This window comes from Lipophrys pholis, assembly GCF_963383615.2.
Source record: "Lipophrys pholis genome assembly, chromosome: 4".
Lineage (NCBI taxonomy): Eukaryota > Metazoa > Chordata > Actinopteri > Blenniiformes > Blenniidae > Lipophrys > Lipophrys pholis.
Genome location: NC_137637.1, coordinates 18,405,017 through 18,419,238, shown reverse-complemented (window position 1 = coordinate 18,419,238; position 14,222 = coordinate 18,405,017). Strand labels below are relative to the sequence as shown.

Below are 14,222 nucleotides of genomic sequence, written 5' to 3'. Positions count from 1 at the left end.
TGGAGTCAGTGACATGCAGCTGCACGAGGCTTTGCTTCCTGCAGCTTTAATAAAATGATGTCAACATAAACATTTTGATCTCATTTGAATAATAATACATAACAAACAATCTTTCACACTGACCCATAACTCACAGTTGAATGGGACAATGACCTTTTTTGGGGTGAAAAACTTTTATTAAGGGAGATACAATTACACACGCGAACGAAAAACAGTTATTGGCCAAAATGGTGAACCCACAAACAGAACCCGAACCCCTTAACTTCAGAAAAGACAACAATAAATAATAAAGAAAAAAGAAAGAAAAGAAGATAGAAAAAAAGAGGGGAAAGCTGTTTAAAAGTTAATAATACAAAAGTAAAATTAATAAATGAATAAATGACTAAGCTCACAGCCAGCCATGCTACATTTATATGTTCGTTTTTGAACGAATACCTGATATTTTATTTTATTTTATTTTATTTTAGTTTAGTTTAGTTTATTTTAGTTTATTTTATTTTAGTTTAGTTTAGTTTATTCTAGTTTATTTTATTGCAGTATAGTTTATCTGCATCGCATGAGAACGTTTATTCCATTATTTATTTTATTAAATAGAAAGTTGTAAAGCTTTATGTTTCGGGGTAACGGGACTGCAGATGGCTCTGTCACCAAAGGGGGCGATCATGCAGCACAATGGCTGTTAAATGGCAGAAAGCCTCAGAAGAAGAGCTCTTGTGCCGGACATTGCGTCATTTAGCGTCCTGTTACTGCCTTTTGAGGCTTTTCGCGCGCCGGTTGTATTAAAAGGGGAAACTTTAGTTTTACGCAACTAAAAGTGTTCAAAACATGTCGGGCGCCAGGATGGAGATGTTTCGGGGCTTTTTGACTGAGCGCTTTACCACCGCAGCTGTGGATATTTTTGCTGAAGTGGAAACTATGATTGAAGCGTGCTATGAGGAAAACACACAGCTGCGGAGGATGCTGCACATGGTTCTCGGCCCGGAGATCCAGTTACCCAGGATAGGTCTGTTTCTGTTTGTTGACAACACTCACTGCTCACTAACTAAGTCACGTCCGCAGCCAGCTGCAGCCGAACTTCAGTTGTTCGAGTGTAACAGTGCCAAGTGTTTACACAGAAGATGGATCTTGTTATTGTTCAAAATGCGCTCCACGGGTGAACACAGGGACACAATTTCGTTGCAAATAGCGACAGTTAAAGCAAAAGCGCTCAACAAACTTTCATCAAATGTCTCAAAACAAAACAGCAAAAGTACAAAACCACACAGTAACAAAGTAAACAGGAATAGAATACTAGATAAACTAATCCAATACAGGCACTTATTTTACAGATTTAAAACATACACACACACACACACACACGGTGTGGATGGGTGCTTCTGTCTGCCTTCCGTGTTCATCCAGGAAGCGTGTCAGAATACCACTACTGATGACTATACTTTGTCTTCAACATGACCTCGCCTGAGTATCAGGACAAAGAAGCTATTAAAAAAAATACAGTTAGGAGGACTATTACTCGTCTATACTAAACTACCATCAATTGCACTTCCCTGTACTAGATCTTTTGCTAAAAAAAACATGTCAACATGTGTAGTTCATGGGAACGTGAATGTTATGAAGCATCACAGCAATGTTAAAAACACATGTACCAATTTACGTCTGTAATGGGAGCAAAAAATGGTGCCACATTCCAGCATCCTCTTAATGTCCCATTGGACATGGCCAGATCACCGGGCTCTTCCAGGCTGGTTTTTGGTCCCTTCGAAGCCACACAAGCAGAAACGAGGATGCAGCACCGGTCTGCTTGCAAATTAGCCACACGTGGCCCCACTGAGAATCCTCTAACTAAAGCCAACTCTGTTGTCTGTAAAATTAACTGGAGCTGTTGACAGGAGGAGACAGCCATGTCCAGTGAGGAGCGTTTCTTATCCACGACATGTCCGGTCATAAAGAAAACCCTCTCTGCTCCAAGTGATGTGCTCAGGGTGCACAAATGGCACCGAACAAGCTGGTCAAGATGGGGTATGGGGATCTCATGGCTTTCCACCACAGCGGTGGGTTGGTGTCAGATGGAAGTGTGATTTCATGGTAAATGGATTTCACTTCTTTTCCACTGATTTAACAGTCCCCAGAGTGCATCAGGTCCTTCTTGCTGGTTGTCAACTCAAGATTACGGCGTTTCCCATGAATGCCTCAGCTACCTGAGCCTGTTGTTCCAAAAGCCCGGTGTGCCATGTTCACGGGAAGTTGGATAGCTTAGACAAAGTTAATGATGTGACCATGCATACATCGACTGTCTGAAGGTGCCTTTCTGCGGCGCTGATATGATTGCTCGTGGTGATGGGGAGCAGAGATGCATGACCCATTTCAGTTGTTTTTGTCACCATTGTCTATAAAGGGTGCCATTACTGTTACAAGTGCCTTGGTGACAAATGATCTCCAGGTGTCTGTGGTCATGGTGATTATTTCTCCTGTAATTTCTGTGACTGTTTTAATCAAAGGTTCGTAGTATAATATCCTGCTTCAAGGATGCCCGATTAGGACACAGGCCAAGCATCACTTCCAATAATGGAGATAATCCCACTATTAAACCTTCACGCTTCAACTTGTGATGACTCCCAAATCAGGGTTGGGGTTAGTTAATCTTAGAATTTAAAAATACATGCTGATTGTCAAAACAAGCCTAATTTCTGCCTCATCCCTTTTATATCTAACTTGTCCATGGTGACAGGATTGTATATGTCCATCTTACAACCATAAATCCTACATCATTTATAAAAAGACCTTCTGGAACTCTGGGAAATGGAGCTTTGTGTCTACGTATTAATCATTACGGTGGCCCGCTGGACTTCTGCAGTATGACGGTCAAACCACAGAAAACCTTCACCAGCCTGTCACATGTGTGTAACTGCCATGTATTTAAAGTTGAAATTGGAAAAGGTGTCGGAGGCTTTCACTTTTTTTACATTTCTGTAGCTGTAAAATCAAAATAAACCCAGAAGCCTGAGTCATACATGGCTTATAACAGCCATGGTGTCTCCTTTTTTAACATGAATAAAATCACTGGTTCAGTTGATATGATCAAATATACATTGGTTCTCAAATATTCTGAAAACACGGAACAATGAGCGACGTCTAGTGAGCTCATTTTAGTTTTTCTTCTTCATTCGACAGGTGCTGCTCGTCTCACTGGAGCTCCAACAGAAGTCCGAGAGCAGCCTTCTCCGGCAAACACCCCGCTGGACCAGGAAGTAACCGAGCCGTTGCCCAAAAGACCGAAGGAGGAGCAAGCCGAGTGTGAAATAAGTCCGCAATCAGAGCAAGCGCCACTAGAACTGCAGGACATCGAAAATGTCATACAGCCAGTTTTTAAGAGAAGCCCTTCAGAAGATGAGGAGGTCAACATGCCCAACATCTTGGAGTTCGTCCAAAACGAAATGAGGGCCTTAAACAGTCTTCAGTCTTCAGGCACGGTCTCGGCTGATGAAAAACATCAAGATGATGGTTGGTCTTCATCGGAGTCGGAAACGGATGCAGAAGAAAGAACCAACGAGAGAGAGGTACTCATGTGTAACCACAGTAAAAGTCTGACAAATTTAGAAAGTAGTTCAAAAGTTTCCGAAATGGAGACGCATCATCTAACATCTGAGTTTGTTAGTCAACAACCTTTTTAGGCTTTCTTAAGCACATTTTGACATTTTCTCTCTCTTTCTCTCTCTATATATATATATATACTGTTTTCACACTTTTTGTCACCAATATTTGGAAAGTTGCTCAATCAGCCCACTTTTGCTGCACACTGCAATAATGTTTTTTTTGGTTTTTTTAAAACTCCTTCAATTAAAACTAACTTCACTATCCAAGAATACAAAAAAATATTTCCTACATGATGTAAATAAATGAAATCTTTCATCACTTTGTGATTTGACAACAAGTCATGATCTAAAAGGAGTGTACTTGAAATCGAATTATTTTCTGAGAAGACACTTTTCTAACTGAATATAAATGTAATGAGGACATAAAATAAAAGGGCATCCGATGAACAACAACAGGTGCAACAGGTCTGACATTTGCACATTAGCTCCATGTTCATAGTGAAAAACTATTAACATGATCATCTATAATCTGACATACTTTCTTTCTTTTTTTTTTTCTTTGAAAAGTCCTCAGGAAACCGGACGTCAACCAAAATAGCAGTTACGAGGATAATACGTTTTATTTTCGACCATCTTCAAGCCTCTCAACGTCATCTTACATTAAAACGGCTCATCAATACAAAAAGATCAAGACAACTGTCAGGATAAAGTTGGCAACAATAAACCATGACTATAAGGTTTTATGAGGAGAAGGCGAGTCTGAAGGTGTGTAGAGGTGATGAAGTCCAGATCTTAGACCGATTGTGATCCAGAGTTGGTGGGCAGAGCGGCTAGATTTACTACTTGGTGTGAGATTGTCACACTCTGTTACATCTTCAAGTTTTGGAACGTTTTAATGAACATCCAGAAAGTAGGACACTTGAGACGGTCAGTCATCTTCCTCTTTGGGCTTTATCGGAGAACACGATGTAAAATTGGTTCGCAGTCATCAAAGAAAACAAAACACAGAAGCTTCCACAACTTACATTATATATACAGACTCCTATACTGACACATTGCTGTCATACCAGGGATGATCCAGTCATAATTTTCCATAATGCCGTAAGCCCCAAAAGTTTGAAAAATATAATTTTCCCTGAGTCTGTCCTGTGTGGGCAGACCTCTGAAGACATGGAACATTCTTTTCAAAACATTGTGAATCTGAGCTCATTTTAGCTTTATTGATTAAATAATCATTTTATTCTCTTCTCGGCTGGAAATCTTGCTGCAAAACAAAGTCAGCACAGCTGCTCCAGAAAACCTTGCTACTGTTTCCACGGTAAGAATGACAGTGTGAGTTTGACACCCTTTTTTTTTTTTTTTTTCATTGCGAGTTTAAATGTCTTAATAAAATATCTGAATCTGTTCCATACAGGACGATGCCCGACAACACGTTTGCTGTTGCCCCGACTGAGTTACATTCCTTTGTGACAAGTCTTACTGAAGGCTTTAAGCACTTTAACAGTGAGGAGAGGCCTTTGATCACCAGAATGGGACTCACAGCTGACGTGGAAATGGTGAACAGCAGCTTCGGTCGAGTCTCTAAAGGCAGCCCCCTGTCCTACCAGTGTCCCCCACCATCCAGCCTTAACTATACAGCGCAGACGAACCCTCCGTCTCGACCACCGCTTCCGCTGTGCGAGCACATGCTGGAGCCTCTCTCAAGCCTCCCAGTCCTCAGCCCTGAAGAGCTGGACCACGTGGACGAAATGCTGATCACTTGGACGGAGGCGCACAGCCTGGAACAGTCGACGTGTGGCTGCACCGACTATATAGAGAAGCTGAAGAAACTGCGCTTGACCCGTTGTTTCAAAAAGATCTGCAAACTCAAACCTGGAGACAATTGTGCTCTGAAACTGATTTCCAAAATTAGGAAAGGACCGGTCTTCAAGGCAGAGGAAGGAATAAAGGCCGTTGCTCTTTTGGAGTACTGCCGGCGGCTATGTGTGAACTGGTCACCCTGCGGCTTGGTTGTACACCCGAGCGCTCCGTGGCTGGGGGCAGCGCCCGACGGGCTGGTGTATGACCCTAAGGTGGCGAAGAACTTTGGCCTGGTGCACGTCCAGAGCATCACCCAGAGCTTCAATGACTGCCGTTTCCTGTCGTCTCAGGATGGACTCCTCCGGCTGAGGAGGGGCCATCGGCACTATTGGCACATCCAAGGAGAGATGTTGGTGACGGGCACGTCGTGGTGCGACCTGCTGGTGATCTCCAAAGATAACATACTGGTTCAGCGCATCTACCGCGACAGCGGCACCATCGACACCATGAAGAGAAAGTTGGACGAGTTCTTTTTCTTCCACTATCTGCCCAGTATAGTTTCCTCAGGTCACAAGACATGCACTGGTCTTGCTTAAGTTTTGTTTTTTTTGGTGAGGTGCTGCTGTTACTTTAGCCACTGTGGCTCAGTGCATGTAAATTATCACCTAAAAAAGGACTTTGGCCTGAAGCAAGATTACCCTTGATTGTGTGAAACACATTCCTTTTTTCTACAAGATAAATATATCATCCTCCCCGCAGGGAAAGTTGTTTGCCTCGACAGATTTGTAACGCGGGCCCCGACTGATCTGAGGAATGGAAATATATATGAAAAACTCTGCCAGCCAACAGAAAAGTGATAAATAAATCAAACAAACAGGAGTAAAGCCAAAATCTCAGTCCCTGTCATTTATGTAAGTTTTTTTTCCTCATAGATTTGTTATAGGGAAAATACATAACCGCACCTCTTTGTACCACAGCTTGATGTGAACATGATATTTGGCTGGTCTCTAGAGTCCGGATGTGCATTTTTAAAAAGCTGAAAACGTCTTGAAAGGTATCTTTTAGATTACTACCTCGCTGCTGACATGAAGAATTTTACACTACCCAAAGTTTCTTAGTTGTGGTATGTCATGTCTCTTATTTTCGTTTCAATACATTCGAGTACCAGTTTGCTACAGTGTTACTCCGTCGTTGTGTTTCATCCATCTACCGGCTTCTCTGATTTTAATCTTTTCAGTTACGTGAAGATACTTGGTTTGTGAAATGGCTCAAAGCAAGAAAACCTGCTATACCGCAATTTATTTCCCCAACTCTAAAGCTAGACTATTCATCCAAAAATTATTGTTTATCTTAAGAGAATAGATTGATACCTTGTTTGGGTTCATTCTCTGTTCACTAATTAATTTTATGTCATTGTTTTGTTTACTGTTTTATTACGGGAAGTATCAAAGCTTCGGCAGCGTTCATAATAAACCATTTACAATTGTCCTGAATCAGAGCATCGCTTTAGGTGATCCGTGTGTTCTCAAATAAAATTGTTACAGAAAATCCTATTAATGTCGTGTTGATAATTTGGGGATTTAGCTGGTCAGTCGGGTGTCGGAAACCACACGAAGCTGAGGTTACAAACTGTCATTAGCAGATGTATCCTGTGATTCATGTTATTAAAACTTGCATCTCTTCTGAAAGTGGTTTGAACTGTTCCTGTGGTAGGTAGAAAGTGACAAAATTCATTGCATGCAAGGTTTAAATCCAACGCCGCTGAGTCAGGATCGCTAGTTGCTTTCTATCGGGGCTTTTCAATAATCCACATACCACAGACCTTTTTTTTTTTTTCTACATCCATAATTTCAACGTTAAAATTTTTTCTCATAGAGATTGCATTTAGTTGCGTTAGAAAACTGTTTAAAAGGGCAGTAGGTTCTTGGGATTTTTTGCAATTTGCTTGGTTGTTTTCCTTGGAGCTTATTGGGGGCCCTGTGTTTGACACGTCTGGTGTAGATGCCTCATTCAGAGCCAATCCAGTTCTACAAGTTTAATAAAAGTGGCTGGAGCTTCTCAACCAAACAGCAGAAGAGGAAGTCAAAGAGAGAGATTTGTTTTTATGGAGCAATCTGTTCCATATTGAGGAGTGTGTTTCCCCTGTAGTCCTGCAGGGGGCGGTGCCACCTCTCCACGTATTGGATAAGGCACAGGGCACGTTCCTCTGGTCAGTGCCAGGTCACGTGGAGTGAGTGAAAGAAAACGTCTTTAAAAAAAAAAAAAAGTGCTTCGTCATGCCTCACTTTCCGCCTGCTTTGTGTGACACAAATCATTAGTCAGCAGGTTTCAGGCGCGCGCGGTCACGTGGTTGCGTCGTCTCGGGCTCGCGGCCTGCAGGTGGACCTAATGTTTTGAAACCTGGAGCTCGCCGTTCTCCGCTGAACACTCTACTCTGCTCCGGCTCTCCGCTGCCCCGTACCGCCGCCGCTCCCGCCGCCATGGCCGTCGATAAGACGTACGTCAGTATCTGCTACGCCTCGTTCGGGCTGTTCATGGGCTTCTCCTGCTTCATGGTGTGGAACATCGTGTTCAAACAGCCGTGGACCGCAGCCATGGGAGGACTGTCAGGTAAAGTCCACCGCTCAGACTGGCTGTCTGCTGCAGCTCGAGACACGAGACACGTGTGTGCAGGTTTAGTAAAAACACACTGACATGACCACAAACTGTCTTCCAGTGTTGGTAAACCGGCTGACCAACAAGACACTTTTGTTTTTGAAGGACACGACTGTCATATCAAAAAGGAAAACATTAAACTAAGTATGACACCGGTGACTCTCGAAAAGTCAATATTATTGAAAATTTCTTTCTGCGCTGTCAGCATGTAAAATTGATCAACTTTGTTTTTAGTTTTAATCATGGCTTCCAGTAAAAAAAAAAAAACCGGTTTATGTATATATGTTATATTTATTTAACATACTGAGTTTTTCATTTGAGGGACGTATTGGCTCAATTTAAAAAGAATAAAAATAAAGCTTGAATATTTTAATGTCAATTTCATTGAGTTAATTATGTGAATGAAAATCAGGTTTTCCATTGTTTTTTTTAATGCTGATCATGATACTACTATAAACATGTATTAACATTTTAATACTTCTCTTTTTATCTATATAGCGAATGAAAACCTTGTAATAAAATATTTCAAAGGATCATCAAATAGATCAAGACTGAGATCGAACTGAAACCAGTTCCAACAAAAAGAGGCAAGAGTGACTTTGGAGAAACAGACTAGTGCGAAAAAAACAAAACAGTTGTGAACAATATATAAATAATTTTAAATTGGTTTAAAAAAAAGCCAGAAAAAAAGTTAGGACATGGTAAGAAGCAAGAAACTGCATAATAAAACAATAAGACACAACAATGAAACAAAACGAAACGTTTGAATTGAATAAATAAGAAAATAATTAAAGCTAAAGTTTTGTCTGGTATCGTTTAATCTGCATGAGGATGTTAAAAGGTTCTTTAAAGGTCCTTAAAAGACTGAATTAACCAGTTTCAACTTGATAACTACTTAACCAAGACAAATAATTGGTGCACTGTTGCTCCAGGAGCTGTGCTATATTGCCTGCATGTATTTGACCTTTGACACACAGGAGAGGCTTCAGTATCTATAACCTCTGCAGGCGTCCATGCACAGGATGTTCTATAATCTATTCTCTTCCTGCTAAACATTCACTATTCCAGAGATCACAAATAGACAAATTTATTTATCCATGTAAGAGATTGAGATTGACTATCCGAATGTCTGCAAAATGAGCTGTTTGAATCAAAGGTCATGCATGAATCTCACAGGAAAATAGTTTAAGGCAATCATTGCAGTTGATATTGGGTTCAAATGTGGTGAATTGACCTTCCTATGTCCATGAACATTTTTAGAAACTACCTCATGGCCATAGCCGGCTGCTAGTTGCCTATGTCTTAGATGAAGCAGGCTTAACAAAAATGAATATTCTTCATAATTTTGATTGGAAGTGCAAATTTTGCCTAAAAGTTTAAAACTGATGTTAGTAATAGATAATGTCAATTTCGTACTTGTACGTTAGCTGCATACAAGAAAAACATGGGCCGTGTGATCACCAGCAGTCAGTAAATTCATTCATGTTCATCGTGAACGCTGGAAATTCCAAAATTGCCTGCCCGATTTCCTCTGAAAACACTGAAGTAGCAGCTGCTGCCATTGAGCAGTTCCTTCATTTACAGTCAAAATGGGGGGAGAAGTGTGATTTATTGACTCAGCAGCAGTTGTTGACGCTGCCTCATGATTACTCTGCAGCAAAAAAAAAAAAAGCACAATCACCACACAGGCAACTGAGAGATTCATGACTTAAACACTCTTTAAGCACTGTGGAAGGAAAGCAGTGTAATTCCAATGGAAATAATTGAACTAATAACAAATGATTTGTTCATGCAGCGTCCTTCATGACACACGGGGCAGATTAAGGTGCTATAAATACAAATACAGATATACATACATTTAAATACAGAGTTAATATTGAAAATGGCATCAATATTAATGAATACAGAGTATAATAATTCAAAAGGCAATAAGATTCTAGTGACTGGGTAAAATAAATCAAAGTTAGTTTAAGGGAAAGTTGTCAAAGTAAGTTTTGAGCTGCTTCTGGAAACTCACCTGAGGTGGAGCGTTTAATATGAAGAGTTATGATGTTTCAAATCCTTGTTGCACAAGAGCCAAAGGCAACATCTTTGTATCACTCTACCTCGGCACCGCGTCGTCTGACGAAGGTGCTTGGGACATTCTGCAAGAAGCAATCCGACAGCAAAGCGCTGGAGATGTGAGCAACGTTACATATCACTCAACATTTATTCAGTTTGAAGGGGACATGTAAGTGCCATTTCCTGTTTATTGTGAAGAAGTGATATTAGGGTACGAATGCACCCCCAGGATAAGACTAAATTCAGGAATTGGATCAACTGTCTGCCAGCTACAGCCCAACAGTATGTGTAGATTCTCAGTCAGTGTCACAACAATGTTTCTGCCATAAACCTGCTATAGATCACAGGACAGAGATGCTATATTTAGCACCTCATCCATCAGCTCATCTCAGGTTGACTCAAGCTCACATTGAATCAGACCCATTTGACTGTTTGAAATTTTGGGGGAGAGAGATCTTGACAGATGTCTTGATTTCTGGCTGTAATATACCCGTTTACATTGAAGTGATTGAGAAATGAACATTTTCTGTTTTTTTTAAAAAAAAGTCAGATCGGTCAGTAAAAATCAGATCCATGCTGCTTGGTGTTTCAGTGACATTCGTGTTTTTATAAGCATTAATTTTAGGGTCTGTAGTTACAGCACAGTTTTCAGACCTCACACCCTTTCGCAATGCGTCATCCACATAAGCACTATTTTGTGTGGATGGGAATGGTCATCAGGGTTCTGAGATAATGTGAAGCAGTGACGTGTCCCAAACCGCAACCAGAGTAATTTTTTAGGTGACCCATGAAGCGGCTGTCCTCTGAAGAGCAGATCCACTGCATGTGCTTTGTGTCCTCCCTCAGGTGTGCTGGCTCTCTGGACCCTCATCACTCACATCATGTACCTGCAGGACTACTGGCGGACTTGGTTGAAGGGCCTCAGGTTTTTCTTCTTCGTGGGGGCTTTCTTCTCCCTACTGGCAGTTATAGCATTCATCACTTTCCTGTATTTGGCCATCAGCAAGAAGCAGTGTGAGTGTTTCTTCCCACTGTTGTCATAAAACTTATCAATTTGTAGTCAATTTTTTACAGACCGTCATACATTTATATCAGCTAAACTCCACCCATAGTGATCTGTGAGATAGTCCATTGGAGTTGGTGCTTTCCAGTAGGGCCAGTCTGTTCTATGTCCACCGTGTCGATATTGTGTATAAAAAAACTAATCAGTATGAAACCGTTTGGCGGTCCAATGATGGAAATTCAGCGAAGCAGTGGCAGGATCATTGACGTATGTGATCCCATGAAAACCCCACCCGAAGAGTTGATATTTGTCCTCCAAGGTTTTAAAGTTCCTAAAAGTGAAACTGTTGATGGAGTGAAAGCTGAAATACACATTTGATAATGATTCGAGGTCAGCAGCCTTTCTAGAGGCAATCAAGGTTAAAAAAAGAAAAACTGTTTGTGAAGCTTGTTTCAAGGTGATCTGTGTCTGTCCCCCCTCTGCAGCCCTGACCGACCCTCACAGTTTCTTCCTGTCCTGTGTGTGGAGCTTCATGAGCCTCAAGTGGTCCTTCATGCTCGCCCTGTCTGCTCACCGCTACCGCAAAGAGTTTGCTGACATCGGTGTCCTCAGTGACTTCTGAGGTTTCTTCCCACATCCCTTAGTAATTACTCAGAGTATGGAGTTTGCTGCTTTGAGCTGGATCTCCCGCCTGCGCCTGCCGTGTTTGTGAAAGAGTCTGGAGAAATCACGGAAGCGTTTAAAAACAAGTTAAAATCTTTCACCCCGGTTGCTCCTTTGCCTTCTTGGCCAGTTTGTCCGCCGCACAGAAGCAACTGATGTCAACTTTTCAAAAAAACAAACAAAAAAAAAACAGACCTGTTTTATATGATACTTTATAGATTTTTATTTTCTTACTTTCCCAGTTTCTCAGCATCTGACTCAGTTCTTCATCTGAACAGTTTCCTGATTCCAAATGGTGATTTATTTGATCCTGCTGCCCACCTCTGTGGCGTTATCAGCTGCAGCGTCACGCTGCAGTCACTAGAGGACAGCACACTTTCAGGAATCAGTGCGCACACGCTCTTTGCACAACTTGATGACTTCTAATATTTCAATTTCACTCACAAATTGCACAAAGAGTGACCCGTGTCTGTATGTCTCAAGGTGACAGTCTCGTGATGAATGCAGCGCCTCAACAGTTGGTCCAAGCACTGCTTCAATAATGTCTAGGAGCATAAGTCATGCTCGATAAACTCACAAAGTTTGACTTGTGCAACTCCGGGTAAAGCGGCGTTTATTCTGGTTTTACTATGTTTGTAAATTTTCAGTACAATTTTCAATGTAATCAACCACTTTTGTAATAGTTTATATCAATGTGACAGAAAAAAGTGAAATGGAATGCTTTAATTCCGCCGTGAGACCTCTGCTGTGCTCGCTCTAAAAATGCAGTGTTTTTACGTTGTCGCATCCTCTTCAAATCCATGTTTGTTTTATTTCTGTTAATGTTTAGCAGCATTTGCTTCAAGCTTTTAAGTCTGTATACTACTTTGAATGAAGTGAAGTATAATGACCACGTGAATCCACATATATCACCAGAATGATTGTGGGAGTGTGTTTGTGTGAGTGTGTCTCAGAATGATGTTAATAAAATATGTTTTTGACACATACCAGGCACTGATGTGTGTTTGTAGTCAAGTCGAAAAAATGAGCACGTGAGTGTTCGATCACTCTTTCTTCAACAAGGAATTTCTCTGCACTTTTTATTTTATTTTTTTTGTCAGTTTCAGTTCCTCTGAAATCTTTTAATTTTCTTTCGATGTATTCCTAATACATCAAAAGAAATACCATCGGGAGACCGTGAGTGAAAAGATGTGATGAGACAGTCGAGATAAGATCGGGCAGACAGACTGAAGGTGCTACACTCGCCTCATCACACCGAGGCGGGGTCAGGAGGGTCAGTGTTGGGCATTAAGGTGGGATTTGCACCAAAAAAGCAGAGTGAAGCAATGTTCCCAGCAATATGAGCAGCGGTTATGAAGTAAAAACACCCCACAGCATTGGTGATAGCAAACAGCGAGTTACAGGCCAATAAGCTGCACTTTGAAGTCGGGCAATTATTCCATCCGTCCGCTTTTTAAATTTTTTTTTTTATTTTTTTATTTTGTACCTTCAGAAGAGAAGTGGGGGCTGCTGCAGAGTTCCTCTGGAGTCTGATTTTGTTAAGGCAGCTGCCTGATGGAGAGACTTTGAAGTTGATGTGAAAAATATGTGAGAGAAATATTAAAACGCTGTCACTGGTGTGCTATAACGCATTAAGGGATTGATTTATCCAAAGTATCTGGGGAGGAATGCGTCTCTCGATTCCATTCAGCAGGAAAGGCAACAAAAAGAAAAAAAACCTTCTATAATAAATATAGGGCAATAAGGAAGGGGAATCCAGCTTAGTGTTATAAAAACTTTAATCCTTGAAAAGTCACTCATTATTTCACTTTCTTTGTTGCTCCTGCTTCCGTCCGTCAGGCTTTTGGGACATTTTTTGTGGTACTTGTATCTTAATGGTGGCTTACTGGTTTGTTTGTAAGCCCCCAGAGTCCCAAACCATCAAGGTAATTGCGATGTTGTGGTTAAATCACCATGGAAACTTTTTTTTTTTTTTTTCCTATCTGGCTGTCATAAACTTTAACATTAAGAAACTGAAAAACAATCCGGCACACTTTCCGTTGAGCAAGCTGGGTGCTTTAGAACCAAATGTGTCCTATTAACTTTATACACCAGCCTGTAAAATGTGTGTGTGTGTGTGTGTGTGTGTTGGGAGGGGGGGTTTAAGAGAGGGAGGGGTCTCATTTCATTCAATTATGAGTCTCCGTTCTACCCAAATCAAGGGAGGAAGTTGTGTTGACTGGCAGTCTGGCTGAGTGTGGCGAGACTGAACACAATAGTTGGGACACTAAAAAAAAAAAAGAAATCCTAAACATCCCGCGCAATTATACGCCAAAGAACAACAGTGCAAGAATACAAACCTCTGTATAGAAACGTGTTGTTGTTGTTGTTGTTGTTGTTGTTGTTGTTGTTGTGCAATCACTCTTCTCCCAAAGCTAATTTGAGAGTTCAAGTATCTGAGATGGATT

General features: G+C 41.1%; 2 protein-coding genes across 2 annotated transcripts; both read left to right on the top strand.

Annotated features, from left to right (window-relative positions):
• The first annotated feature begins 713 nt into the window (after positions 1-713).
• LOC308108231 (uncharacterized protein) lies at positions 714-7,078 on the top strand. Its single transcript, XM_080461034.1, has 4 exons — positions 714-1,003; positions 3,172-3,557; positions 4,871-4,911; positions 5,008-7,078. Exons 1-4 carry the CDS (start codon positions 826-828, stop codon positions 5,987-5,989), a joined length of 1,587 nt encoding a protein of 528 aa, XP_080317160.1. The 5' UTR covers positions 714-825; the 3' UTR covers positions 5,990-7,078.
• Positions 7,079-7,623: 545 nt separating this feature from the next.
• On the top strand, positions 7,624-12,761 carry LOC308108238 (heme transporter hrg1-A-like). Its single transcript, XM_080461042.1, has 3 exons — positions 7,624-8,003; positions 10,956-11,123; positions 11,598-12,761. Exons 1-3 carry the CDS (start codon positions 7,874-7,876, stop codon positions 11,732-11,734), a joined length of 435 nt encoding a protein of 144 aa, XP_080317168.1. The 5' UTR covers positions 7,624-7,873; the 3' UTR covers positions 11,735-12,761.
• The last annotated feature ends 1,461 nt before the right edge of the window (positions 12,762-14,222 follow it).